We start from the raw sequence: 26351 nt of genomic DNA, 5'->3' as shown, positions 1-26351 counted from the left end.
TCAGGAATAGCAAGGAACTAAAAATCCCCTCATTCCAGTACTGGTAGATTTTGAGAAGGGTGGGTAAAGAAGGAAAACGCATTTGAGATGTGGGTCCTGCCCTTGAAAGCATGAACTTCACCTGTGTTAGAATTGCAGCGGTGGGAGTAATGACAATTTTCATTTAATGACTTGCTTTATTTACCCCCTGACTAAACAAATGCATCACTCAGTAGGAAGGTCCAAGATGTCAAAACGAAGAAGCTTGAGTAAGAAATACTTGAGGCATCAAGACCTTAAATACAGAGCATTGAGTTGCACAACACTAGGGGGCGCCATTCACATGGAATATAATGGATGTCATTTAATACAATGAATGATGTCCCCTAGAGTTGTGGAACAAGGTGGTCCTTTTTGGAATCCCTGAGATGGTTGTATGAGTAAACTCAGGAAAAACTTACTTTAAAAAATAATTTGAAATAAATATTAGTGGTTCTATGAAGGATGGGTAGCATATAAATTCTAACCACCTTCTTGGGGGTAGCATATGCTAAAGTTATTTGATGATGCTGAGGGCACTACACTTGGTCACAAATTACTTTGCCATTTTGTAGGAGGCATTATTTCAAGACAATTGCCTAAAATCAAATCATAATCAGCTGAAGTAAGGCTACTTGGGTTAGGTTAAGAATTTATTTTTCTCTATTCACAAACCTTGGGGGGAATTCAAGGAACTAGGCAGATGAAGAATTATGTCAGCTCAGGTGTGGAATAAAACAGAGAGTCTGCCTTGTGTTCTCTCCTACAGATAAAGTCCCTTCATCACATCGTTTGCTCCTATACATGAGATTTAAATCCACCCTCATGCTCAGTTTCCCTTTCATCTTTTTCTTTGCTCCATTCATTTTTTTCTTGGTTGTTACCTTTTGCGGATGTGAGCTAACATAAATGAGTAAAGATTTTAAGATTTTTACTTTCTGAAACCACAGCAGATAGTACTTCAGAAGTCAGATATCCTATAAATTTCAGTGTGATTTGATTCTGGGAGAACAGTGCAGAAGAGAAAATCGCTGACCCCTTTTGATCTCTGTCAGTATAAAGCAGGAGGGGGAAAGAGTGGTACACAGAAAATAATACAAAGTCAGCTCAACTCTGTTCCCATGAAACAGATCTATGAATTTTTTGTAGACTTTGGTGGTTTTTTAGAATTTAAAAATCTATCCCTTCTTGTTCTAAGGGAATTCATGCTACCATATATCAAAGCAAAGCTTCCCTACTGAGTCTTGACCTACAGCAGACAAACTAAAATAACTAACAACATATTGATTTTCCATTGCGGCTGTAATAAATTACCACAAATTTGGTGGCTTCAACAATACAAATCCATAGGTTAAAAGTCCAACGTACGTCTCCCTGGGCTCAAATGCTGGTGTTGGCAGCTCTGTGTTCCTTCTAGAGACTGAGGGAGAATCTGTTTCCTTGCCTTTTCCAGACTCCAGAGGCTGCCTGCATTCCTTGGCTCCTGACCCTCTTCCTCCATCTGCAATGCTAGGATACAAACTGTACCACACGCTGATCCTACTTCTCCTGTCACATCTCTTCCTGACCCTGACTTTTCTGCTTCCCTCTTCCACTTATAAAGATCCCTGTGATTACTTTGGGTTCACAGGGATAATCTCCCTATTTGAAGATTACCTGATTAGCTAGTCATCTGATCAACTTTATTAATTCTGTCTGCAACATTAATTCTCCTTTGTCATGTAAGGTAACTGTGGGGACAGAGCCAGGAGTGCAGTTTCCAGGCTTTCGCCCTCACGTGAAAAGGTGCTCACTCGGGTAGTAAATGGCCATCAACTGTGATTGGATGGCCATCAGCTGTGCCTAGTTGGCCATCAGCTGTAACCAGTGAGCCATTGGCCACAATATAACTGCCGAGGCTACGCTAGCAGCAAATGGGGGTTAGCAAGAAGATGGTGGCTGGCAAGCGCAGATTGCAATTAGCATAGCGGAGTGTGGGTTGCGGATTGCAGAGTAGTGGACAGCGGGTTGTGGATCATGTGGCTCCTGCCTCCTGTGTCTCCAACCTAGCTGCCAGCAAGACTATAGTGGTATGAGTCCCCTATCTATGGCTCCGTGGGTGTTCCTTTTTGGCCTCACCATGTCCTGCGTTCTTATGTGGGGAGCAGGACCAGAGACCCCGCATGCCAGCCCCGCGTGACTAACATATTCGCAGGTTCTAGGGATTAGGATGTGGATACGTACCGCTGGGAATCCATCATCCTGCCTACTGCATAGAGGTTTGAATTCACCATGATCACCACCACCACCACCACCATTTATATTAAGAATGTTGGCTTTCTAACTCCATAAATGACAAGTATAGACTGCCGTGCTATTAAGGAAGATATAGTAGAGAAAAAGATAACAGCTTAGAAATGAGTTCTGTAATGCAGCTTGATAATTGCTGTAAGACATATACACTTATTTTAAATGATGTCGGGTCACAAATAGTCTCTGCCATGTAATCCTAAAGGTCTAATAAGGGACCCTCCTGCTACTCCGGATATCCTTCAATAAGAAAAATTTTCTCTTAAGTGTGAAGTAATACAAGTAAAATATCAAAGGCAATGGCAAACAAGGTGTTGACAGTTTTTCAAGACCTCTTTTGGGGCACAGAAGACAGAGTAGAATCACAACTTGGCCATAATGAGGCAAGAGGGTGTGGGAATAACTGAAATAAATGCTCCATGGCTAACTTCATTTACTTATTAACTGACTGACCTCACACAGTAGATGTCAACTTCTCACTGCTGATCAACATACATCTTGAATTTATAGCTCTCAAGTATAGCTGGACAAATAGCCAAAGGGTACATCTAATTATTAAAACAATTGTACATTCTTCATAGACATAACAAATACATACTAGGCATTTAAAAAAATCACATTAATGTTAAATGTCTAAAATTTCATTGCAAGTGTTGTGGGACAGAGCCAGGAGTGCAGTTTCCAGGCTCTCGGCCTCACGTGGAAAGGTGCTGGCTCAGGTAGTAAATAGCCATCAACTGTGATCGGATGGCCATCAGCTGTGGCTAGTTGGCCGTCAGCTGTAACCAGTGAGCCATTGGCCACTAATATAACTGCTGTGGCTACGCTAGCAGAAAAGTGGAGGCTAGCAAGAAGATGGTGGCCGAGCTAGCAAGAGCAGATTGCAGTTCGCATGGCGGATTGCAGTTAGCAAGTGAGGTTGGTTGGCAGAGAAAAGCGGACAGCAGGTTGCAGATCATGTGGCTCCTGCTTCCTATGTCTCCAACCCAGCTGCCAGCGAGAATATAGTGGTAGGACTCCCCTATCTATGGCTCCGTGGGTGTTCCTTTTTGGCCGCACCATATCCTGCTTATGTGGGCAGAGAGAGCAGAGACCCTGCAGGACAGCCTGTGAGGGATGAAATTAACATTTGAATCAGGAGACCTTGAAAGTGGATTGTTCTCCTGAGTGTGGGTGGGCCTCATCCAATCCACGGAATGCATGAATAAAACAAAGCGGTGGAGTAAGAATTTGCTCTCTGCCAGGCTGTCTTCAAACTGGGACAAAAGTCTTCTCCTGCCTTTAGGCTGGAACTTGGAACTTCCACCATCAGCTCTTCTGGATCTCCAGTTTGCTGACTGCAGATCCTGGGACATCTGAGCCTCGAAAACCATATGAGCCAATTACACACACACACACACACACACACACACACACCCCTCCTGCAAAAAAACGACAGTAACTGCTTTTCTAAATGCTGAAGTTTCCATGTTTTTAGAAAGCCAACACAACTCAAAGAGTAATGCAGTACTGTATATATCCAAAACGGTTTTGAATTCACTTCAATCTATACTTATCTTCTGTTATCCAAAACAATGAAGGGAATGAATAAAAACAAACTTAGAAAGAAACTGGAGAGTCTAAGATTAAGACCTTGATGGCTCGAAGGCCTAAGGGCTTCTGTCCTTCGGATCTCAATTCCGAAGGCACCTCCCAGGGGCGTTCCTTGACCACCTCCATAAAGCAGTTCCACACAACCGCACTCTCTTTGAATGCTTTCTCAACTGGAATTCCAGGGAACTCGGGGGTGTGCAAATGTCAATACGGGTTTCCATAAGAGCCTGTGATTGAAAACAAATCATTTTTTTAAAACTTTGCACACTGTTCAATGCTAGCACTCGCAATGATCAATTGTCTTTTTGTTAGAGGTCTTTCAGCCCTGTATGGCAGGGCACCGGACAGTGCTCATTTAATTGAGTCCATTCTCAGTTTTTGACACTAGATAAGGTAGTCCATTGATAATTTGATCATTAGCAAGCACTATTGCATGGGGGTGGTGAGGAGAAAGAAAGATGGTAGGCTATCAGCCTCTCTATCCTGAATTACAACTCCCCCAATTCCCCTTACATGCCACCGACTGACAGCAGCATATAAGCTCCACCAGTCAGGATATTGGAGTGAAATTTCCTTTCTAAAGAAGGAATTTTTTAATGAACTGTGTGACTCAGCTGCCCATTCCTGCTGCTTTGCGATGTAAATGTAGCAAATTATGAAGGGTAGAAGTAAATTATTATTTCTTTGCTTGTGTATCTCTTAATATTTGTGTTTGATTTTTTAAAATGTCTGATGGTCCAATATGGCAATATTTTAGGAAAACATATGGGATTGAGAAGGAACATTTTGGGTTTACACCTATGGACAATTCTTTAAGACTATAACCTTCTGAGTCTTCTCACTGTACTAATAAAATGAAGAATACACAAAAAATTAACAAAGTTACTTATCAGTGGGTTTTAGGTGGGCTGGTAATCCATGTTGGCCTATTCCATTGTGTGCTCTCAAACAACTTAAAAATGCAGCAGTGGCTCCAAAAAATTTGAAAAGAACTTAATTACAAATCACAGCTGTTTGGTAATAAGGTTGCTGATTCCTCTAAGTGGCTACTGGAATCTCAAAACAAAGGGAGTAATGCTTTTGTTTGCTTGTTTGTTTGTTTGTTTTTTTAAAGTCACATTCAGTGGAAAGGCTCATGAAGCAATTTATTTGGTAGCCGAATTGTTATTCAGAAAAGGAAAAGGAACACAGCTGGTGAGGATCTCATTAGGCCAGCATGTAAAATGCTAGAATAAGATGCAGTATAAGAAATTGAAAAGATTCTACTTTCAGTAGAATGATCAGTTGATGTAGTGACGACATACCGCATGCTACTAAAGAGTTTTGTGTAATGAACTGAAAAACAATAGCTTCTCTCTTCGGGTTGATGAGTGAACAGATTTTACCAATAAATATCACAGTGTAGCAATGGTAAGATTTGTAAATGATGAATCTCAAGAAAACTCCCCTGCTGCAAAGATCCACCTGAAACAAGCAAAGGCCAAGATACATTTAATGTTTTCTCTTCCTATCTGGGAACAAAAGTTCTGTCTTGAAGAGACGGTGTTCACAATCTGTGCTGATGGTGTCCCATGAATGGATGTCTCCAAAAGAAGTTTCACCTCTCTTATAAAAAAAGAAAAACCTGCTAAAGTCACCACATACTGCTTTCTTCAGAGAACCACTGAAGTGAAAAACTTGTGGAGATGAAATGCCAAAGTTCTGAGTGATTTTACAAAAATGGTAAACAGCATTTAAACAAAGCCCAGTTCACTTGAGTATGTTCTAGAAACTGAAAACCTGGACAAAGCCACGTAAATCTGATACACAGAGAAATCTGGTGGCTCAGCAGAAAAAGGGCGCTCAATCTGGGTGTTTGAGTTGAAAGGTGGCTTGCATACTTTGGAGAAAACAACAAGACAGTTTTCCTAGCGCTTTGAAGATAAAAGAATGTCAGCAGAAACTGGCCTATTTAGCAAACACTTCATTCATCACATGAGGTCCCAGGAGAAAACATTTTGACTCCAAGTGGCAAGATTCTTGAGGTTAAAAAGAAACTAAATTTTTGGAAAAATCACGTTGATGAAGAGACGCTTGAAATGTTTCCACTACTGTTTGGCCCTAAGGGTGAGGAAATATATCAGTAAGTCTCAGGTCATTGAAAACTACCCGGAAGAAATGTGAACAAAACGGAACAGTGTTTTCCCTCCCTTTCAACACCACTGAAGGACTGGGTCAGGAACCCTTTCTCTGAATCTTCTGCTCAGCTTGAGAATTTGACATTGAGAGAAGAGAAAGAACTTTGTAAACTGCAAATTGATAGCACACTCTAGATGAGATTCCTGGTCGCTCCCCAGACAAGTTCTGGATTTCTGCAAAAGACGAATATCCTGCTACTCATAGGTAAGCAATGAAAATTTTGCTGCAGTGTTCAACTTCTTATTTATATGAGCAAGCTTTCTGTAGCTTAACAAGGCCAGAAATGGTCTCATTTCAATTGAAAATGAAAACTGTGGGTGTATGTTTCAAATTTACTCCAGGATCAAGTAAATTGATCAGCCAAAAAGTAGCACAGATTTCTTCTAAAGAGGCAAATTTTACTCTTTAATTTTAGTTTCAAAAATATTTTTGTGCACAAATAAGCACATAAAAGAGATTAAGAAACCAATACATGTCCACAATAATTTTGTAACTGCTCAGCTTATATGTGAGTCTGATAATTTCACTCAATAAGAAAATGTTCTTACAAAGTCTTTTATAAAATTTTGTTTCAGAGTATATTTTATTCATATTGCTTTGACTTATGGTTTTAATAGCTTTGCTCTTTAACATTGTCAATACATTTTCTGCTGTAAGTAGCATTAAAATCGATTTGTAACCTTAAAGTCAATCTACTGAGACTACCTTTAAAAAATTAAATCCCAATTTTGGCTTAAGCCAGTTATTTATCTTATTATGTTTGCCCTACGACTTATAAATTTTTTTTAAGTGGGGAATATTGGGGAACAGTGTTTTTCCAGGACCCATCAGCTCCATGTCAAGTTGTTTTTCAATCTAGTTGTGGGGTCACAGCTCAGCTCCAAGTCAAGTCGTTGTTTTACAATCTAGTTGTGGAGGGCGCAGCTCACTGGCCCATGTGGGACTCGAACCGCAATCTTGGTGTTATAAGCACCGCGCTCTAACCACTGAGCCAACTGGCCGGTGGGCTCAGCTCCAAGCTCAAGCTGTTGCTTCTCACTGGGCGATGTAGGAATTGAAAGGGCAACCTTGGTGTTATGAGCAACGTGCTCTAACCACTGAGCAAATCAGCTGCCCAGCAGTGGCTGAGCTCCAAGCTCAAATCCTTGTCGTCAGTCTAGTTGTGGAGGGTGCAGTTCACTGGCCCATGTGGGAATCGAACTGGCAACCTTGTTGTTAAGAGCTCATGCTCTAACCCACTGAGCCATCCAGCTGGCCTGGTCTACTTCTTCAGTCACCCTGACCTCTTTTCTCTTAAACACATCAAGTCCTTCCCCTCTTCAGGACTTTTTATACTTGCTACATCCTTTACCTGGACCACCTTTAAAGGTTCATTCTCATCCCTTAGGCAAGGAAGGTTGTTTGGCTAAGGGACCTTATTCACGGAGCAGAGTGGGGAAGGGGACTCGGAGTTAGGCCATTCAAGACCCTCCTGATTGTACCAGATGTCAAGGCAGGACATGATTCATTTTAGGCCTTAGCCCACACTGTGGTTGCCTGGGACTTCGTCCTCTGGTTCTTCAAGCCAGTGTGTCTGCAAACTTCTAAGTTTTAAGCCATAGTACATGACTGGGTGACGCAGGCTCAGAGATATAAAAATAGGAAACTCCCGAAGTGCCATTTCATTTCTTCCAAGTGTTGACATCCCTCCAGAATTTGTCTTCTTTTGCTTGCTCTCTAGTGCCTTTGGTGTATTTTTATATTTTACCCAGAATGTATAGTTGTTATTTGTGGGAGGGTCATCTGATAGGAGCTATTTGGTCAATATCAGAAGCAGAACTCTCAAAGTTCATTCTTATTCTTTGGATATAAGCAGTTTAACTAATTAGCTGTAGAAAGTATCAGATAAGATTTATTGATTATAACAGGAATTGATGTGGAGAATATTAACTCATAGCTGAAATTAATAACTATAGGGCTGATAAAGTTGTTACATAAAATACTTACATTTTCATGTAGTTCAAATTTTGATTCCACACAAATAATCTAATCAAACTTGAATTGTATTCAGAACTCATCAGATAAAATACAGAAGAAAATGTTTTTTATTTTATATCTTACATATGGCCAAAATACATATGGGGGGAACAAAATGAAAGCTATTATTTGACAATGTGGTCCCATATTTCTTCTTAAATATGCACCATCTTCCATAAACTTTGATTCCTACCAACTTTAACTTTTTCTCATTTTATTTATTTTTTATTATTTTTAATTTTTTAATTACAGTTGACATTCAATATTATTTTACATTAGTTTGAGGTATACAGCACAGTGGTTAGACATTTATATAATTTACAAAGTGATCCCAGGTGGATCCTCCACCTGGCACCATACATAGTAATTACAATATTATTGACTAATGATGATCAATATGCTTACTGACTCCTACCAATTCTAATCTTTTATTCTGCCTTGCTACTGCATTTATTTCTAATTTATTTTTATTTATAGTTACACCTGTACACATTTTTCCAACACTCTATGTTTTTTGTTTTGTTTTGTTTTTTATTTATTTTTTTATTGGGGAATGTTGGGGAACAGTGTGGTTTTCCAGGGCCCATCAGCTCCAAGTCAAGTCATTGTCCTTCAATCTACTTGTGTAGGGCGCAGCTCAGCTCCAAGTCCAGTTGCCATTTTCAATGTTAGTTGCAGGGGGCACAGCCCACCATCCCATGCAGGATTGAACCGACAACCTTATTGTTAAGAGCTTGCGCTCTAACCAACTGAGCCATCCAGCCGCCCCGCAACACTCTATGTTTATAGAGACTATATTCCTGTAGAGACTATAGATATCTCCTGGACACGGACGAAAAATGTGATTTAGTTTAAATCCACACACAGCAACACAGCAGTTACTTACATATGTTGACTATTCTTTGTTCAGTGAATCCTATCAAGATTTAGATGAACAAATTGGGTTTTACATTTTTTCAGCACTTTGTATATGGTTGCTTCCTTTGGTGAACCCAGAAGGACTCACAAGACTCAATAGCAGTTTATACACATGGCTAAGATTTACAACAGCAAAGGATAGAGCAAAAGCAACAGGAAAAAGATGCATTGGTGAAGCCCAGAGAGGTTCAGCACAGGCTTCCATGTCCTTCGACTGAAGCTACACAGGAATTCTCTCTAGCAGTAAAGTACGGGCATGTGTAGAATGTCTCTGCCCATGGAAGCCCATTTGAATCTCAGGGTCCAAGACTTCTATGGGGGGGCTGTTATTGTACACATATTCCGCTATGCAATCAGCCATGGCACCTGAAACTCAGGACCCCTGCAATGACTCCAGGTGCACGTCTGTGCAAAGCAATCTGACAGGCCAATATGGCATGATCCGTTGCTCCAGGTGTACATAACAAAATCGTCCTCGCTAACAAAGAACGCTGCAAGAGCCAAATTCCCAGGGTTGGCCCAGGGTCAATCATGGTGCCCTTAGAGACATGCAAGGACCTGTTGCATTCACTTTTCCCTCACAAGGGTCTATATATCCTTGCTATCACCTATTACCAATTTCTGGCTTACTAATAGAAATGATTCAAAGCTAATTAAGTCCTGGCATCTGGAAGATATTTCTAAGACCACTAGATCTCTAAATCATTTCCTCTAAACTCTCTAACCTTCCCAACACATCCCCAGCCTCCAATTTCTATAGCTGGCTACATATAGGAAGCAGTAACTTATGCTGTTTGGAAAAGGAGGCCAAAGACTGATAGAGCCCAAAGATGTAAAAACTACAGGGTTACAACCCGTCTATGATTTCAACTTATACCTTTTCCCAAACATGCTGTTTATCTCCTGGATTTTCTATTTCACACAGTCTTGCCACAATCCACTTTTGGCCCAAGCCAAAACCCTAGATGACCTCTCTTCTCCCTCATCCCTTAATTATAGTCTCTACCATGTTTCCCCAAAAATAAGACCGGGTCTTATATTAATTTTTGCTACAAAAGACTCATTAGGGCTTATGTTCAGGGGATGTCCTCCTGAAAAATCATGCTAGGGCTTATTTTCCGTTTAGGTCTTATTTTCAGGGAAACACAGTAAACCCAGTTGGTATTACCTCCTCGAACTTTCCTGAATCTATCTCCTTTCCATAAGACTTCATTTCCCTGTTAATTGCTTTTTTCTTGCTTCTCTTCACAGGCCATTCATTATTCATTATAGCAGAGTTGTCACTCCCATTCTTTCCTAGAAAGGAACACCACACACTGAAGAATAATTTTTGAAAAAGATCTTTTACATGAGGTATTGTAACTACTCAGGTCACTATGTACAACTGTTTTTCTGTATATTATATATCTACTAATAATACCTATTTTATTGGAAAATAAATTCGTTTCTATCCCAAATTGAAAAATATATCCAGTGGGATATAATCAATTTCTTAAGAGTTCTTTGAACCATATAACAGAAATAATAATAGCTGCTTCCTGTACCTCATCCTCTTTGCTTTATGACATCTGGGCTCTTCTCCCAATCTTTTTCCTTTCTCAACTGCTATGTATAATATCCTCTTCATTAGACACGTCTAAATTTCAATCCTGTAGAAAAGACCACAGTTCAATAAGAGACTTCAGGGAAACACTCCTTCTTGGGTTGACATATTTCATAGGTCTCTTCTGAGGTCACAGGCAAAAATGATAGATGACATTAACGCATAACATCAACCTTAATATAAATTTTCAATCATCTGATTTATAAAAATGGTAAAAATTGTTACACCTTAACCCAAATTACTCAAGTGAGATCACATTAAAATTTTAAAAGCTCTTAACACATTGAGGGTTATACTGAATGAAAAAAAGGTTATTCCTAAACTTCTACTAAACTGCAAAAACCTTCACAAAAAAAATGTATTTCTGAGCCCAAACTGCCTAGATAGTTCCTAAAGTGGGAAGTCTTCAACAGCTTCAAATTTACCAACTGTGGTATTTCTTGGTTTTAATTTTGTATAATGATACATGTGCAGTTAGAATGTGGTATACAAAATACAGACATAAACAGTAGTATCAGGACAATTCTCATAAAAAGTGAATTAAATCTAAATATTTAGTGTATCCACTTAGATGCTCTTTTCCTAGTAGGTAATAAACATATTCATTTTGTTATTCCAGAATGTACAGAAAGGTTTTTTTGCTTCTTTTATATTTAAAATAAAGTTTAAATTTTTTTAAATGCGTGTATCAAAAAAATCAAATGTGCAATGATATTTGTGAAAACTAAGTGTCCCTCCAACTCTAGATTCTCAGGCTTTAAATGAGAGGCAACTACTATCAGTAGATATTGCTGGACTCTTCTTCCAGATACACTTTACTGGAATACAGCAAGTTAGGGATATTCTCAAGATAATATCATGTAAGGAAGCCACTAGGCTCTTTTGGAATTAATTAATTAATTAATTAATATTTCTTTTTCTTTTAAAAAAAATTTTTTTATTGGGGAGTATTGGGGAACAGTGTGTTTTTCCAGGGCCCATCAGCTCCAAGTCAAGTTATTGTCCCTCAATCTAGTTGTGGAGGGTGCAGCTCAACTCCAAGTCCAGTCGCCGTTTTCAATCTTTAGTTGCAGTGGGTGCAGCCCACCATCCCATGCGGGAATTGAACCAGCAACCTTGTGTTGAAAGCTCCTGCTCTAACCAACTGAACCATCCAGCCGCCCCTGTGGCAGCTCAGTGGCAGATCGTTGTCTTCAGTCTAGTTGTGGAGGGCGCAGCTCACTGGCCCATGTGGGAATCAAACTGGCAACCCAGTTGTTCAGAGCCTGCATTCTAGCCAGCTGAGCCATCCGGCCACCCCTCTTTTGGAATTATGTTTGAATAAACATGTCAATTTTCAAAGATTAGGTTAGTCTATTAGTCCAACCTTGTATTACAACTGTACTTTTTTATTATAATAAAAGTGGCACAAGTAGTTTCCAGAGATATAATTTACATATTATGGTAGCTAAATTTTAATTCTAATGTTGCACCACCACCATTAATGGCTCAAATAATCACTTCCTCCTCTGATTCTTCTATTTTCCCATAACAGAAAGCTTTTTAGCCTCTAGTACTTTTCATACATATTCCCCCCATGTATTTTATATCTTCTTTTTCTTTAATGTCTCTAATTCTAGTACCTACTTTAGCCAGATACCAGAAGAAAATATTTCTGCTGTCACTTCAGGCATTTCTACAGTCTTCTCCCTGAAGATGGCATTTCTGTGACCAAAGGATATTATGCTAAAGGATCTGGAATGTACACACCACAGTTAGAATAAGCTAAAGTAACTACACCTAGGCTGCAGTTAGATAGTTGAAGAACACAACCAATATTTTCTCAAGCAGAACAAAATTGAGGGCAGTCAAGAAAATGAAAGAAAATCAGGTGTTATTTGTATTAAATATTTTCATTTTCAAAACTTGGATCTCTTGTAGAATTGGCACATTTAAAATTACTTGAGGCAAAATAAGGTTTAAACAGAATTTTCCAGAAACACATATATCCTATAAAGTGAGATATACTGGTTTCCATATGTAAAAGAGTCAGAGAGCCTCCATTTATGGAAATAAATTAGATAAGCAATTTAAAAAATATGTTACCCTCAGAAGATAAATCAATATTCACTAAAATGCTGGAATAAATTAACCATGCCAGAAGCAATTAATGTAACAATAGCTCCAATATGCCTCATTAAATAATCAATTATAATCATTTAGAATGAAAAAAAGATTTAGCGAAAAGCTCCTGGCCAATAGTATTAGTTTATTTTTAAAAGACTATTCTTACTTCAGCTAGAGCTGAAGGCATAAGGCATTTGCTGTTGAAAATAAATAACAGTGTAAAAGATACATGGTTTCTAGTACTTTTGATTTTGCGTTATTTTGAATATTGTTCAAGAAATCCTAATTTTCCTTTAAAGGTAATTTTGTTAAATTTGCTGTAAGACTTTTCTGAAAAAGCAATTTTATAATATCTGAAGTTCTTAATTTTTTTTCTTATGGGTATTTTTTCCCTTTCCAGTGATTATCAGCCAGAAAATATGAATAACTGATATGTGTTTTACTTTTAAATTTTTAGGTATACACTTATTTCATGAATTGCTGTGTGACTGTGGGCAAGTCACTTAACTTCTGTGGGTCCCACATTATTACCTGTAAAAAAACGTTGGTCTGTAGGTGATCTATAATAGGGATCATCAACCTTTTCCCCACCCCTAGAGACATGATGGTTATGACAAAGTACGATCAGTGGCAGTGGCTTCCCCAACTATTCACTCAGAGAGGCTGTTGCCTGCTCTCCTTTCTTTTGGGGAAATAAGTGATCTAAAATTAATTTTAGCTATAAAATGTCAATGAGTCTACAGTTGGTATCTACAATATCAGCTATTTAATTTTGGACCAATTTTTAAGTTTCACTAGCAAAATTAGACAACAATTTCAATTTTGAACATATAGTATAAATCTCTCTTCCTTAAATTTGAAACCCTTTCCCCTGCTTTTAGGAAACATAATTGCATAATTCAAACTCCTTCAATACTGTGACCTAGTTCCCCCTCTTGATGTTATAACCGGCTCATGTAACTATGGTAACCATCCAGGGAAAACTGAGTGTTTTTCTGGTCAGCAATATGCAAAGTATAACATATGTGTGTGTGTGTTTTTCTCTCTGGCATAGCCAAAGTAGATAATACGTGTTTTTCTTCTTGGTTATGGGAATGATATTTTATTATACTGAATTTTCTCTTGACTACAATCCCAGTCATTCACAGCCCCTTCATAATGTTTTAGGATCTTTTGCTGTTAGTCATTCTAAATGCTGAACAGTACTGTAACCCATAGGATTGATTGTATGCACCAATTTTAAATCTGTGCTGTCTACCTCACTAACTAAATATACAGGATGACATTGCTCAGATTTCTAATATTCTATCTTCAGAATCTGGTGTTTTCTTAATTTTGTCCTTTAGTTGTAGCCAAAGTGGTTTCTTAAAGCAAAAAACTGAAATGGAATTACATCTTGGGAATACACTTAGGTACTGAGAAAAGTTATCTCATTTGCAGTGATTTTCATGTATCTTCATTTTAGCTCTATTTTTTTCTAGTTAGTGTGTACTACTTATGCAATGATGCAATTAAACATGCTTTAAAACTCAGCTTAGTGGAAACACAGACCGTTAGTATTTTTTTTGCTTGTTGTACTAATGAATTGATTTAAAGTTTTAGGTTATTTTCAGTACAAAATGCTTCCTTGAACCTTCTAGACCTTATACGTGTACTCTAAATTAATACAAACTCCTAGATTTTCAAGGATTTCAGTTGCATGAGGTACAATTACATTTCTACAGCGGACTATCAATTGTTGACCTTCTAATTTGAAGATTTTGTTTGAAGTGATTTTGTTGACTTTCCCTGTATTTTTAACAGAGCTTTTCAACCATCCAAATATCTTTGTTAGAAAAAGGTTGCTATCTGCTTCACTGATTTAAATAAGGAATTAACTGCTCTTGCTGGTTTAGAAAAGACCTCACTAACCAAATGCAAAGTGTGGAACTTGCTTGGCTCCTGTTGAACAAACCAAGTGTAAAAAGATATTGAGACAATAGGGAAATTTGAATTATCTGTATAGTACATGATAGTAATAGCTCATTTTTTGATGGGATAACAGTATTGTGGATGTTTTTAAAAATTATCTTATCCTTTTTATCTTTAAAAAAATTTATTTTATTTATTATAGTTTCAGGTGTACAAAACGATGTAATAGACACTTAACATTTATACCCTTCACAAGTTGATAACCCCTCTCCCCTAATCTACTATCCCTCTATTTACAGATAACAAGAATAGTAATCCAGCAAGGGTAAGGAGGTTATAGATAATATTGGCCACATATTGGTAAATGTTCAAGCTTGGTGAATAGTGTATTAGGATTTATTGTACTAGTACCTCTACTTTTGTGTGTTTGAAAATTCCATAATAAAAAGTTTTTAAAAAGTATTTAAAAGTGGAAAAAAGTAAAGGATTTCAAATTTAATTGGCCTGCCTCAGCGCAGGAGCTGAATTTTCTCAGGAGATATCTTTAGGAATCCTTCAGAACTACTGGCTAGTTTGTTGTCCGAGTTTGAACTTGTTGCTTTGCCTTCTAACAGTATAAATAAGGGCAACAGGACATAGGGTTAGAGACATAAACATTCCCTACCAGGGACATCTTGAAGTAACTGATTTAGAAATTAAAGGTGATCCCAGACACTTCTACCAATTTAGGGTGTCAGTTACTTACCTTTTTTTTTTTTTTATTGGGGAACAGTGTGTTTCTCCAAGGCCCATCAGCTCCAAGTCAAGTCGTTGTCCTTCAATCTAGTTGTGGAGGGTGCAGCTCAACTCCAAGTCCAGTCACCATTTTCAATCTTTAGTTTCAGGGGACTGTGTCCCCCGTCCCATGTGGGAGTTGAACTGGCAGCCCTATTGTTAAGAGCTCGCGCTCTAACCAACTGAACCATCAGGCCGCCCAGTTATTTATTTTTTTTTAGGGTTACTTTATAGTAGAAAATATATTGAAGAGCAAATAAGATGCCTGTTTTGCTTTATTCATAGGGTTAACTTCTTTAATTAACCAATTAACTTCTTTGTTGCAGAGAATTGGATACTTTTAAATATTTCATTTAACAGAGTAAAGGAACCCCATCAGAAAAGGCCCCAAATTTCCAGTTAAGTGACTACTGAGAAGAAAAGGACATGATAAATAACCAAGGTCAAAAGTTGAGTTTGGGGAGTACGGTGATTTATTTTTTTCCATGTAAGTACTCGCCCCACAGTCTGCTTTCACAAGGATGGCAGGAATAAGCCTTTGATTAACTTTTATAAATTAATATAGCAAGAAAAGCACATGTCTGACATAATTTACATACACATGTATATTACTGTCTTAGAGTGTTCTTTATAGGTTTAGACCAACACAAACTGAAAAATCATTTTTTTTGTATTTGGTTCCTTTCAGCCTGTTCAACAGAATTTTGAATGGTGAAAAAACGCTATAAAAGGTCTCCATTCCCATACTCACCCTTCTTTCCTCTCACCTGGCTCTAGGTTCCTAGAGGGAGTACTCTAGGTATTTTGAATCATTCATTGCCTTTTCTCACTTCTTTTTTCTAACCATGTGTCTTACTGCCTGCAGATCACTTTTCAGGCTGAATAAAATCGGTAGGTGCATTCAATGTCTAACCTGAATCGATAAATAACAAGGCATCTTGCATTAATTTGGCCCTTCAATAAAGACTAGCTGATTCAAATCTATGAGTAAACAAAAACAGTAGGGTTCAGGTAAAAAGCAATAAAACTCAATTCTTAACAGCGACTGGTATTTTACAAGACCTGACTTTAATCTGAAAGATTTAAAGAATGGCAACAAAATCCCTGGACGGTTCTCAGAAATGCAATGCACTGTACTGCCTGGGTTGACTTAATATTCAAGTGGTCGAAACCTCAGTGTCGCAGGATAAAATAACACAAGACAATCTCCACGTACTGTGCAAGTTATTTTTTTGTTCCTAAGACGTCGCATTTCCCGGAGTGCTTTGTTTTGGGCAGAAATGTAAAATTTCCTCTAGATCAAGATGTAGATTTCTTTTTGCATGTCAGTGGTTACTTACTATTAACAGCTGTTTCAAAAATGCTCTAAACAGGTCACCGTACAGGAGGAGTACCACCAATGCAAACAAACCAGATACAAGGAAATCCAAATTTATCACCCACTCACGTTTTCTTTTTAACTCAAAGGTACTACTCACAATAGGGTTTGTTTACATAGGCATTCCGTTAAAATTATCAGTGTATCCGTTCTATTTACATTCATTTCTTTCAAAAACACGTTATCACATATAGTGAGAGTCCACCTGGAATTAAAATAAGCTCCTCTGCGTGGCATTTCACACTAGAGAAATTAAACCCTGACAGTCGATCACGTAGTTAAGGCCGTGGGTCTGAATCCGGATTAGTTTTTTACTTTCGTTTATACCCCCTTCTTCCTTCAGGCCCCTCAGTATTTTTTAAGTCTTAGAGTAAAAACATATAAAAAGTTGGTGGTGTGTGCCTCACGCCGCCAGTAAGCCCTCGCTGACGTTTAATGCGTAAACATTCTGACTCACGGAAATTTTTTTTTTTTTTTTTTTTTAAATTAAAGGTTGTCTGTCAGTTAAACACGTTTCCTGGGCAGGCGCAGCCAGAACTAAACGGGACTCCTGAAGAGCTGGAGGGTGGACAAAATCTGCAAGGCACTTGGGCGCCGGGCGACCTCCCGCGTCTGAGGAAGGGCGGAAGCACGCTTAAGCCAGGAGGGAAATTTAAAAGGCGGGCTGACTAAAAAAGAAAACGCAGGGATTCGCGGGTGCGCCGCCTACCTCCGCGATCAGCCCCCGGTGCCCCGCGGGCCCGAAAGCCGCGGCTGGAGAGACAGAGCCCGAGGGCAAGGCAGAAGTGGCGGCCGAAGCGAGCTGCAGCGGCCCGGCGGGAACACAGCCGCCACGCATGCGGGAAGCTGCGCCCGCTGCACGCTGGGTCGCGTAGTTCCCGCAGGCCTTACTCCAGGTTGCGGCGAAAAGCAGCAGCCTGCTGGTCTTTTCAAGGCTCGCGAGGGGCCGCGCTAGATCCACCGATGAGGAAAAAGTCGGTAATACCGGGCGGAGGGAGACAGGCCAAGTTTCCCTCTCCCTGGGAGAAGGACGGAAGGAAGGAGTCAGCCACCGTCCCCCTCCAGTCCCATTCAGATACTGGGCAGAGGGGAGGGCCTGACAGTGCTTCTCCTTTAAAAGGGGGCGGGGCGCAGCCTGCCGTTTGGCCTTCCTCCGCACCCTCCCCTCGGGCCGAGAGTTGACAGACCAATCGCCCGGGTGGCGGAGGGAAGGCGGGAGAATGCGAACCCTTGTGTAGGGCGGTAGGGGCGGGCCCCCGGCCTTATTAGGAGCGAGTCCTGCGCAGGCGCAGACGCGGCCGCAGGAGGAGGGGCGGGGGTAGTCCAGTGAGAGACTCCGACAAGCACAGAGGGTGATTGGGAGAAAAGGGGGCAGCGAGCGGCTTGTCATGGGGATCTGAGCTACGACAAGGCATTAGTAGCATCTGGGAACTCCGAGGGGTACAGGACGTGTCAAAGTCCGGGACCCCGGCGCCAGCTCCGCTGGGGGGATCCCCGCTGCTCTAGTCCTGGGGAGGGAGGGCAAAAAGGAGGGAGCCCTGATCTCGCCCCGCCCCTGGGCTTGTTACCGCGGGGGCGGGGAGTGAGGGCTTCTTTTGGGGGGAGTGGAGATCGGGGGACTCGGCTGTGCCCTCTTGAGCTGCTGCCGGTGTCCCCGCGGCGCCGGGCTGCGGAGCAGAGGAGCCGCCGCGGCCGTGACTGTTGCATGTGTGGCTGCTGGATGCGGAGGCGGCGGCGGCGGCGGCGGCGAGGAGCAGCAGCGACGGCAGGATGTTAGGACAGCAGCAGCAGCAGCAACTCTACTCGTCGGCCGCACTCCTGACCGGGGAGCGGAGCCGGCTCCTCACCTGCTATGTGCAGGACTACCTCGAGTGTGTGGAGTCGCTGCCCCACGACATGCAGAGGAACGTGTCTGTGTTGCGAGAGCTGGACAACAAATATCAAGGTAGGGGGCCGCGGGGCTGCCTGTGCGGATCCTCCCCTCACTCGGATCCTCTGGCCTCCGGGCACGGTCGCTCGGACTCTGCCCGGGGAAGTGACACTTTCCATCTGTCCTGTGATTGTCTCCTCGAGTGCACAGAGGGGGTTTAGTGTGTGGGACGGGGGAGACGGACGGGAGACCGGGCTCGCGGCCCTCCCTTCCCCTGCTGCGGTCGGCGAGGACTTCGATGGGGTCTCAAGGGTGGGGGTGGGGGCCGCTCGTCAGCCCCCGCTGCAGACCCAGCGGCTGCAGCTGGCGTGAAGAGGAATCAGCCATTTTAAGCAGCAAGCATTTGTTTCGGCACTGGCTTGCCCCGTGCCGCAGACCCTCCTGCCTCGGTGAGGGAGCGTGCAGCCGGGCGGAGGGCCGTAGAGTGAGCGGGCGGGCACCCGCTTGTCTCCGGGGCCTGGCTTCCCTCAGCCCCCTTCGGCCCCCACCCCCTGAGAGCAGATACATTGGAACGTGCGGGGGGAGGAGGGGAGAGAGGGCCGCGAAGGCGGACTTCGGGGAGGTCCCTCCCTCCGCTCTCTGGCTCCGGGCTCGGGAATCGGAGAGTCCGTACTCCTCTCCCGCCCCAGGTAAAGTTCCGGGCCGTACCCTTTTCCCAGCTGCTTCAGCCACATGGTTAAAACGGGAGGGGTCCCTGCGGGGAAAGGAAGAGGGATGTGTGTGTGTGAGTGTGTGTGTGTGTGTGTGTGTATGTATGTGTATGTGTGTATGTGTGTGTGTGTCGGGGAGGGCACCCCCTGTTCCTGGGGGCGGGGCCTGAAGGCGTGACGTAGGACATAGGAGGGGCGCGGGCGCTCCTGCCCGCCTCGAAAATGGCTGGTCGCAGGAAGGCTTGGGCGGAGCTGTCTGGTTGGGAGGGCGTCGGAGCTGTGCAGGACCTTAATTCATCCCTAGCAGAGTCAGTATTGGGGTTTGGGACATGTTGGTCGTGATTTTCCGACTGTTCCCCAACCACTCAGTTATGATGAGGATACAGTCAGCTCCTGGGACCGCCACTAACCCTGGCTCCTCGTAGTTTCCGGGCCTTGCGTTACTTCCGGGACCCAGGAGGAAGTGGGTGGTTGACTGGGCAACCGCCTGGCGTCCCTTAACCCTTGGGTCGCTCCTCTGCCAAGTTTAAATCATGAGGCAAAAACCACGCTTTGTGGTCAGACCCAAAAAGCCAGGACAAGGAATCAACCTTTCTTACAGAGGTGGACCTTTCGCCTGCTACTAGGAGGGGAAAAGTTTAAATGGAGAGCCACTGTGCTTTTAATAACCCTGAATCAAGGAACCAGACCTTGGACATAATGTGGAAGCAGCCATATGGACTTTAAACAGATGACTTCTTGGACCTGTTCTCTGCTTTCTAGCCACGTCGTTAATCTTATGATTTAGTTTTTAAGGAAAACACTTCACGGGTGACATTTCTGGCCCTTAGCATGTTAGAAATTTAAGGGTCTCTGTGCTTTGGAATCTGTAATTTATTTCTGCCGTTTGAATCCGTGATTGATAGGACAGATCTCTGTTGGGGGGAAGAGAACTGATACTGATTATTTACTGTGTTGCAATCGCTGTGCCAGGTCTAGAACATCATCTCATTTAATTCTTACAATAATCCTATGAAGTTGAAATTCATTTTATGGATAAATTATAATTTACAAGGAGTTTAAAAGTAACTTGTCCAATTAGTTGGAGAATATTTGACTTCACAGTCTGGCTTCTTCAGATGCACATCCCTGTTTTTAAACTCTTTTAACTTTTTGTTTTTTTAAAAAATAAAAGGTCACCAAAGGTATTTCCTACAGTCATGGAACACATATAGTACATGCATTGTAACCCAAAAATGATACATATGTGCTGAATAATTGTATATTGAACATTTTTAGTTTTTTGAATAATAATAGGTCTGAAGTGTGTAAAGTTTGCAGGTTTTTACATTTCTTTAAAGACTGTATTCGCCTTCACAAAAGTTAAGCTATTTCTTTTTATTTGAAATGGGGGTGGGGGGCAACAATTTGTTAGAAGGAAATCTTCCATTTTGACCATCTAGAATTGCTGTAAGTAGTTCTGGTAACACGAGAAACAGCATTAAATCGTAAAAGATTGAGAGATTGTAAAATTTTTAGCTCCATTAAGATTGTGGTTAGTTTCAAGATCAATATAAAAACAACAATCTAGTTTTCACTCTGTGACATGCTTACTAAGTTCAGCTTTCACAGTTTTATCTGTATGAGCTGTATATATTTGTGTATTCTTGGTTCAGATTTCATTTTTTTTATTTTTTTGCTAGTTCTTAAGTATTTTCTATTTTTGGATCTAACACAGCAGTATTTACTGATATAAATTATATAGGCAGTCAAAGAAATTTCTCTCCTACCTTTCTGAGACACTTTTAGAAATTACTGAAGAACCTTAAAAGTAATTTTAACTTAAAAATAGAGAAATGAAGAAAATTTTACAATTGAATGAAGTATTATTTATTATGGGATATGGTTATTAGAGACCCTCAGTTGTTGTTCCAATATTTTTGCTCATAATTTCTTGGGTAAATAGCCTTTGAACTAAAATTTAATACTTAATTTCAAGTACCTTCCATGCAGCTTAGTAGAAAATGCTTAAATGGCAGAGTCATACATATCTGGCAGAGTTAAGTCTGGGGTTGTTACTTCTTGAGCTTCATATTTTTTCATATGTAGAAGTGACAGCTTCCTCATGGGTTGCTGTAGGGATTAAATAAGAAGATACCTTAATTTGAAAAGATATATGCACCCCTATGTTTACTGCAGCGCTATTTACAGTAGCCAAGATATTAGAACAACCAAAATGCCCATCAATAGACAATCAGATAAAGAAAATGTGGTACATGTATTAGGTTGATGCAAAAATAATTGCAAAAACCGCAATTACTTTTGCACCAACCTAATATGGAGTATCACTCTGCCATAAAAAAGAATGAAATCTTACCATTTTGCGACAACATGAATGGACCTAGAGGATATTTTGCTAAGTGAAATAAGTCAGACTGAGGAAGACAAATACCATTTGATCTCACTTATATGTGGAATCTAAAGAACAAAATGAATGAACAAACGACAAAAATAGACTCATAGATACAGAGAGCAAACTGGTGGTTACTAGATGGGAGGGGCCTTGGGGTCTGGGTGAGAAAAGTGAAGGGATTAAGGTACAAATTGGTAGTTACAAAATAGTCATGGGGATATAAAGCACGGTGTGGGGACTACAATCAATATTGTAAAAACTATAGTGTCAGGTGGGTACTAGACTTTTCAGGGGGATCACTTCATAAATTATATAAATGTTTAATCAATATGGTATACACCTGAAACTCATATAAAATAATATTGAATGTCAACTATAATTTAAAAAAAATAGTCACAGGGATATATAATCAAGTAGGGAATATAGTCAATAATATTGTAATAACTATGTACAATGTTAAACGGGTAATAGACTTATTGGGGTTATCACTTTGTGAGATATATAAATGTCTGTTTTGTACACCTGAAACTAATAAAAGAAAATACCACATAGAAGGGGCTCAGAAAGTGTTAGTTTCCTTCCTTCATAATTAAAATGTGAATTTTTGTCTCATGTATAATATCATTGTGCTGATATGATATAATATAATTAACTTGAAACTCCTGATTGTTAGATACAGAATGTTTGAAATAAGGTTTACTTTTATTTTTTAGCCTTCAAATTTTGTATCTGGGGAAAAATACAAAATTTCCTTATTTTCCGTGGAAGAAAATTAGGTTCTTAAGAAATCTGTTTACATACCTACCTGGGTATAATGGGCTAGATGTGAACTTTGTTTGAAAATATGCTGTGCAGGCATGAGTACCCTCAAATGTGTGGTGCCACTTTGTCATGTATGGGTTAAGCAGTTGTCCATCAAGTGTGAATATGGATACAATTTCTAGGGAGGAGCTAATTCATAAGAGTTGTGTTGAATACTTGCTTTGTGTTATCTTGTAGACAGCCCCAAGGTATGTATTTTACTTGGCTAACACTTCTGTTCTTATCATTAGAATAATAATATTGGAAGATAAAAACAGCCATATGGTGTGGTAAATTAGTTAATTTTTTGTTTCTCCACCTTTAGTAAGACAGAACTTTTTTCAAGTAACATTGTATTTCATAAGGATAAGAAATAGAACAAGTTTGAATGAAAAACTAATCTTGTGTAAATTTTTGGTGACATCTACAACCACATTTTCAAATTTTTATATACCTTCTAGTGACTCGGCCATTTTTAATTGATTTAAATGTGTTCCACATGCTATACAATACCTAAATCAGCAGTTAGAAAGTGTAGAATGAATAGCTGAGTTATCTGCAAAAACATAATGATCCAATGCTGACTTTATTGTAATTTTGTTAGAAGCTTAGTCAGTTGATACCAGAACATGAACATAAACCTACTCTAGAAATAGTTTGGTTTTCAGAATCTCCCATGTGACAAAATAAAAGAGCCATTAAAACTAATATGATAGGAAGCTAAGAGTTACTTGTGTCTGCTTTGTTTAAGAGTGTCCAGGGATATGATAGGAAAGTACAGATGTAGTGTCTTTGGAGTCATGTAGCAAGTCATTGATTGAACTGTAAATCCTGTAAACGCAGTTGAACAGTAATCTGTAGCCTAGTCCTGCTACCTCTTTAATTTTCACAGCTGGAGTCGGGTATGTATATTTTATACACAAGGTTGTTTTGAGGTTCAAATGAAATATAGGCAATATGGCACTAGGTAGATTCTAAAGTGGCGTACAGTGAGTCCGCCCATGTAAAATACTTTTGGTTATTAATTAGCTTCATAGCTCTTATCCTCTTTGATATAGAATAATGAGTATTAGAGAATTTTGTGTTCTTCCTTTTTATTAATTTATTTCTAAATATAATATTGGAAAACATGGTCTTTGTATGGGAAGTAATGTTTTTTTAACGTTACATAGTATAAAAGAGTGTGGTTTTATGGTTTGAGATCGTTCTCACTTTACCAATTCTGTGAAAGTAACTGACTTGAAAAATACTATATGTGCTAACAACACAAAATGCCATTCTGATTTTTCCTTTTCCTTTTTTAGAAACATTAAAGGAAATTGATGATGTCTATGAAAAATATAAGAAAGAAGATGATGCAAACCAGAAAAAACGCCTACAGCAGCATCTCCAGAGAGCATTAATCAATAGTCAAGAACTGGGAGATGAGAAAATTCAGATTGTCACACAAATGCTCGAATTGGTAGAAAATCGGGCTAGGCAAATGGAGCTACATTCACAGTGTTTTCAAGATCCTGCTGAAAGTGAACGAGCCTCAGATAAAGCAAAAATGGATTCCAACCAACCAGAAAGATCTTCAAGAAGGCCCCGCAGACAGCGAACCAGTGAAAGCCGTGATTTATGTCATATGACAAATGGGATTGAAGACTGTGATGATCAACCACCTAAAGAAAAGAAATCCAAGTCCGCCAAGAAAAAGAAACGCTCCAAGGCCAAGCAGGAAAGGGAAGCTTCACCTGTTGAATTTGCAATAGATCCTAATGAACCTACATACTGTTTATGTAACCAAGTGTCTTATGGGGAGATGATCGGATGTGACAATGAACAGTGTCCAATTGAATGGTTTCACTTTTCATGTGTTTCACTTACCTATAAACCAAAGGGGAAATGGTATTGCCCAAAGTGCAGGGGAGATAATGAGAAAACAATGGACAAAAGTACTGAAAAGACAAAAAAGGATAGAAGATCGAGGTAGTAAAGGCCATCCACATTTTAAAGAGTTATTTGTCTTTTATATAATTCTTTCAGAATTTACTTTCAGAAAATGTTTTAGGGTAAATGCATAAGACTATGCAATAATTTTTAATCATTAGTATTAATGGCATATTAAAAGTTGTTGTACTTTGTCTGTGACCTTAATTTTCTGCACTGAATTACCAAATATTTTAAACCAGGTAGTCTTTATGAAAGACTAGGAAGACCTGATGGAAGGAGCAGGGAATAGGGAGAGGGTGGTGTGAACATTATAAAAACTTCACAAACCATGCCTATTTCATTTTCACTTAAAATGCAATGCTATTTTTTGGGTAAACACCAAAGTTTTGCTAGCATTTTAGTTCTACATGCTTAAAAAATTTAGATACAGCTGGAGTTCTCTGCAAGCATTCAAATTATCTTGGGTAACTTAAAATATGAACACTATACCATTGACAGCTTCTTTCTCCCTGGCCCCATTTATACATACACTTGTTCATCTCTAGTCTTTCAAGAATTTAAGGAACTAGAGATAAGAATAATTTGGGATTCCATGTGGAATAATGTGCTCTTATTAGAGTATTTGCTGCTGTCTTTTCCTTAGTAGCATTTTGATACACTGTCAGTAGCCCACTTGTAAATGCCTCGCTGCTGCTTCATAGACGTCCTAATCTAGTGCTTAATAAAGGAGTTGTGTTTTGTTTTGTTTTAATTGGGACAGGTAAGAGTAGTTAGAATACCAAAAATGCTTCCATTGGCTTATATTGGCAAAATTTGAGTTGCATAGTATCATGGTTCAACGTTGAACAATTGGAAAAAAAAATGCATCTTATTTAATAATGTTTTCTACGTTGACCCACTGCTGGGATGCTAGATACAGTCCAATCAGTGGGAAAAGGGCATATACTTTATATCAAATGGTAGTTTAAACAATTTTGCTAGTGGCTCTCATTCATTTCAATTCCAATCAGTGATTATATGTTATTTTAAGTAACAGTGTATTTACTTAATCTTAACTTTCTGATATTGGTGCTGTTTGATGTCTCCATGTTTAATGAACTAATTTCTTTAATAATGCAATTGATAATGTATTTGTAAATTGAATTTTCCAAGATCCTAATATTTTAAGGGTAAGCATTTTGATGGATATATGTCCATATAATCAGAGAGTTTTTGAGTTTTTTTGGGGGGTGGGGCAGTGGATTAACTAGTTCTTTAAATCTATGTGTAACATACTTTTTATTCCTCATTTTTTTCCTAATCTGATGACCTTGATTCTTTTTGATTAACATGTGAAAAATCCTGTCTGCTTGTTTGGAAAAAGAAATTGATTATTTCTCTCCTAGCTCTCCTGTGTGACTTTTAGGCATGTCATTTCACCTTACTGGGTATCAAGTTATTCATGTGTATGTAATATGAGGTCGGCTTAAATATCTCCAAAGTTCTTTTGAAATCTCTAGTATTTGCACTGTTGTAAGGATTTTAATAATCAAATGATTTGGTTTTCTCTTTCATTAATGTTGTCCTTTATTCTGAGGTATGAAGACATTTTAAAGGAGAGCTTAGAGACAGGTACATGCACAGTATTTGATTAGCTTCTGTCCTAAGGATATTTTGATTGATGACTAGAGTTGATTATATTACTTGAGCAAGAAGTATTGGACAGCATGATTAAGAATTTATTTTATTGTAATTTAGTTGAGTTCTAAAGAAATTCTTTTCTCTCCTGAGAGTATAGCATTTTTCTCTTAGTTGTTACATTCTTATTACCAGGATACAGCTATTTGCCTGACACCATTAAAAATACCAGTATGTGCAAA

The 26351-nt window shown here is 39.6% G+C and overlaps 2 protein-coding genes across 2 annotated transcripts; one reads left to right on the top strand and one right to left on the bottom strand.

Moving 5' to 3' along the window:
- Positions 1–15698: 15698 nt before the first annotated feature.
- LOC117021196 (uncharacterized) lies at positions 15699–18174 on the bottom strand. Its single transcript, XM_033104025.1, has 2 exons — positions 17494–18174; positions 15699–17396 (listed from the first exon to the last, which is right to left on the bottom strand). The coding sequence occupies exons 1-2, from the start codon at positions 18172–18174 to the stop codon at positions 17322–17324; spliced, it is 756 nt and encodes a 251-aa protein (XP_032959916.1). The 3' UTR covers positions 15699–17321.
- Positions 18133–26045, top strand: ING2 (inhibitor of growth family member 2). The gene is made up of 2 exons (XM_033105152.1): positions 18133–18729; positions 23862–26045. The coding sequence occupies exons 1-2, from the start codon at positions 18555–18557 to the stop codon at positions 24530–24532; spliced, it is 846 nt and encodes a 281-aa protein (XP_032961043.1). The 5' UTR covers positions 18133–18554; the 3' UTR covers positions 24533–26045.
- Positions 26046–26351: the final 306 nt, after the last annotated feature.

Source organism: Rhinolophus ferrumequinum, chromosome 4, assembly GCF_004115265.2.
Source record: "Rhinolophus ferrumequinum isolate MPI-CBG mRhiFer1 chromosome 4, mRhiFer1_v1.p, whole genome shotgun sequence".
Taxonomy (NCBI): Eukaryota; Metazoa; Chordata; class Mammalia; order Chiroptera; family Rhinolophidae; genus Rhinolophus; species Rhinolophus ferrumequinum.
The sequence above is the reverse complement of the archived record's forward strand: the minus strand, read 5'-3'. Positions and strand labels throughout refer to the sequence as shown.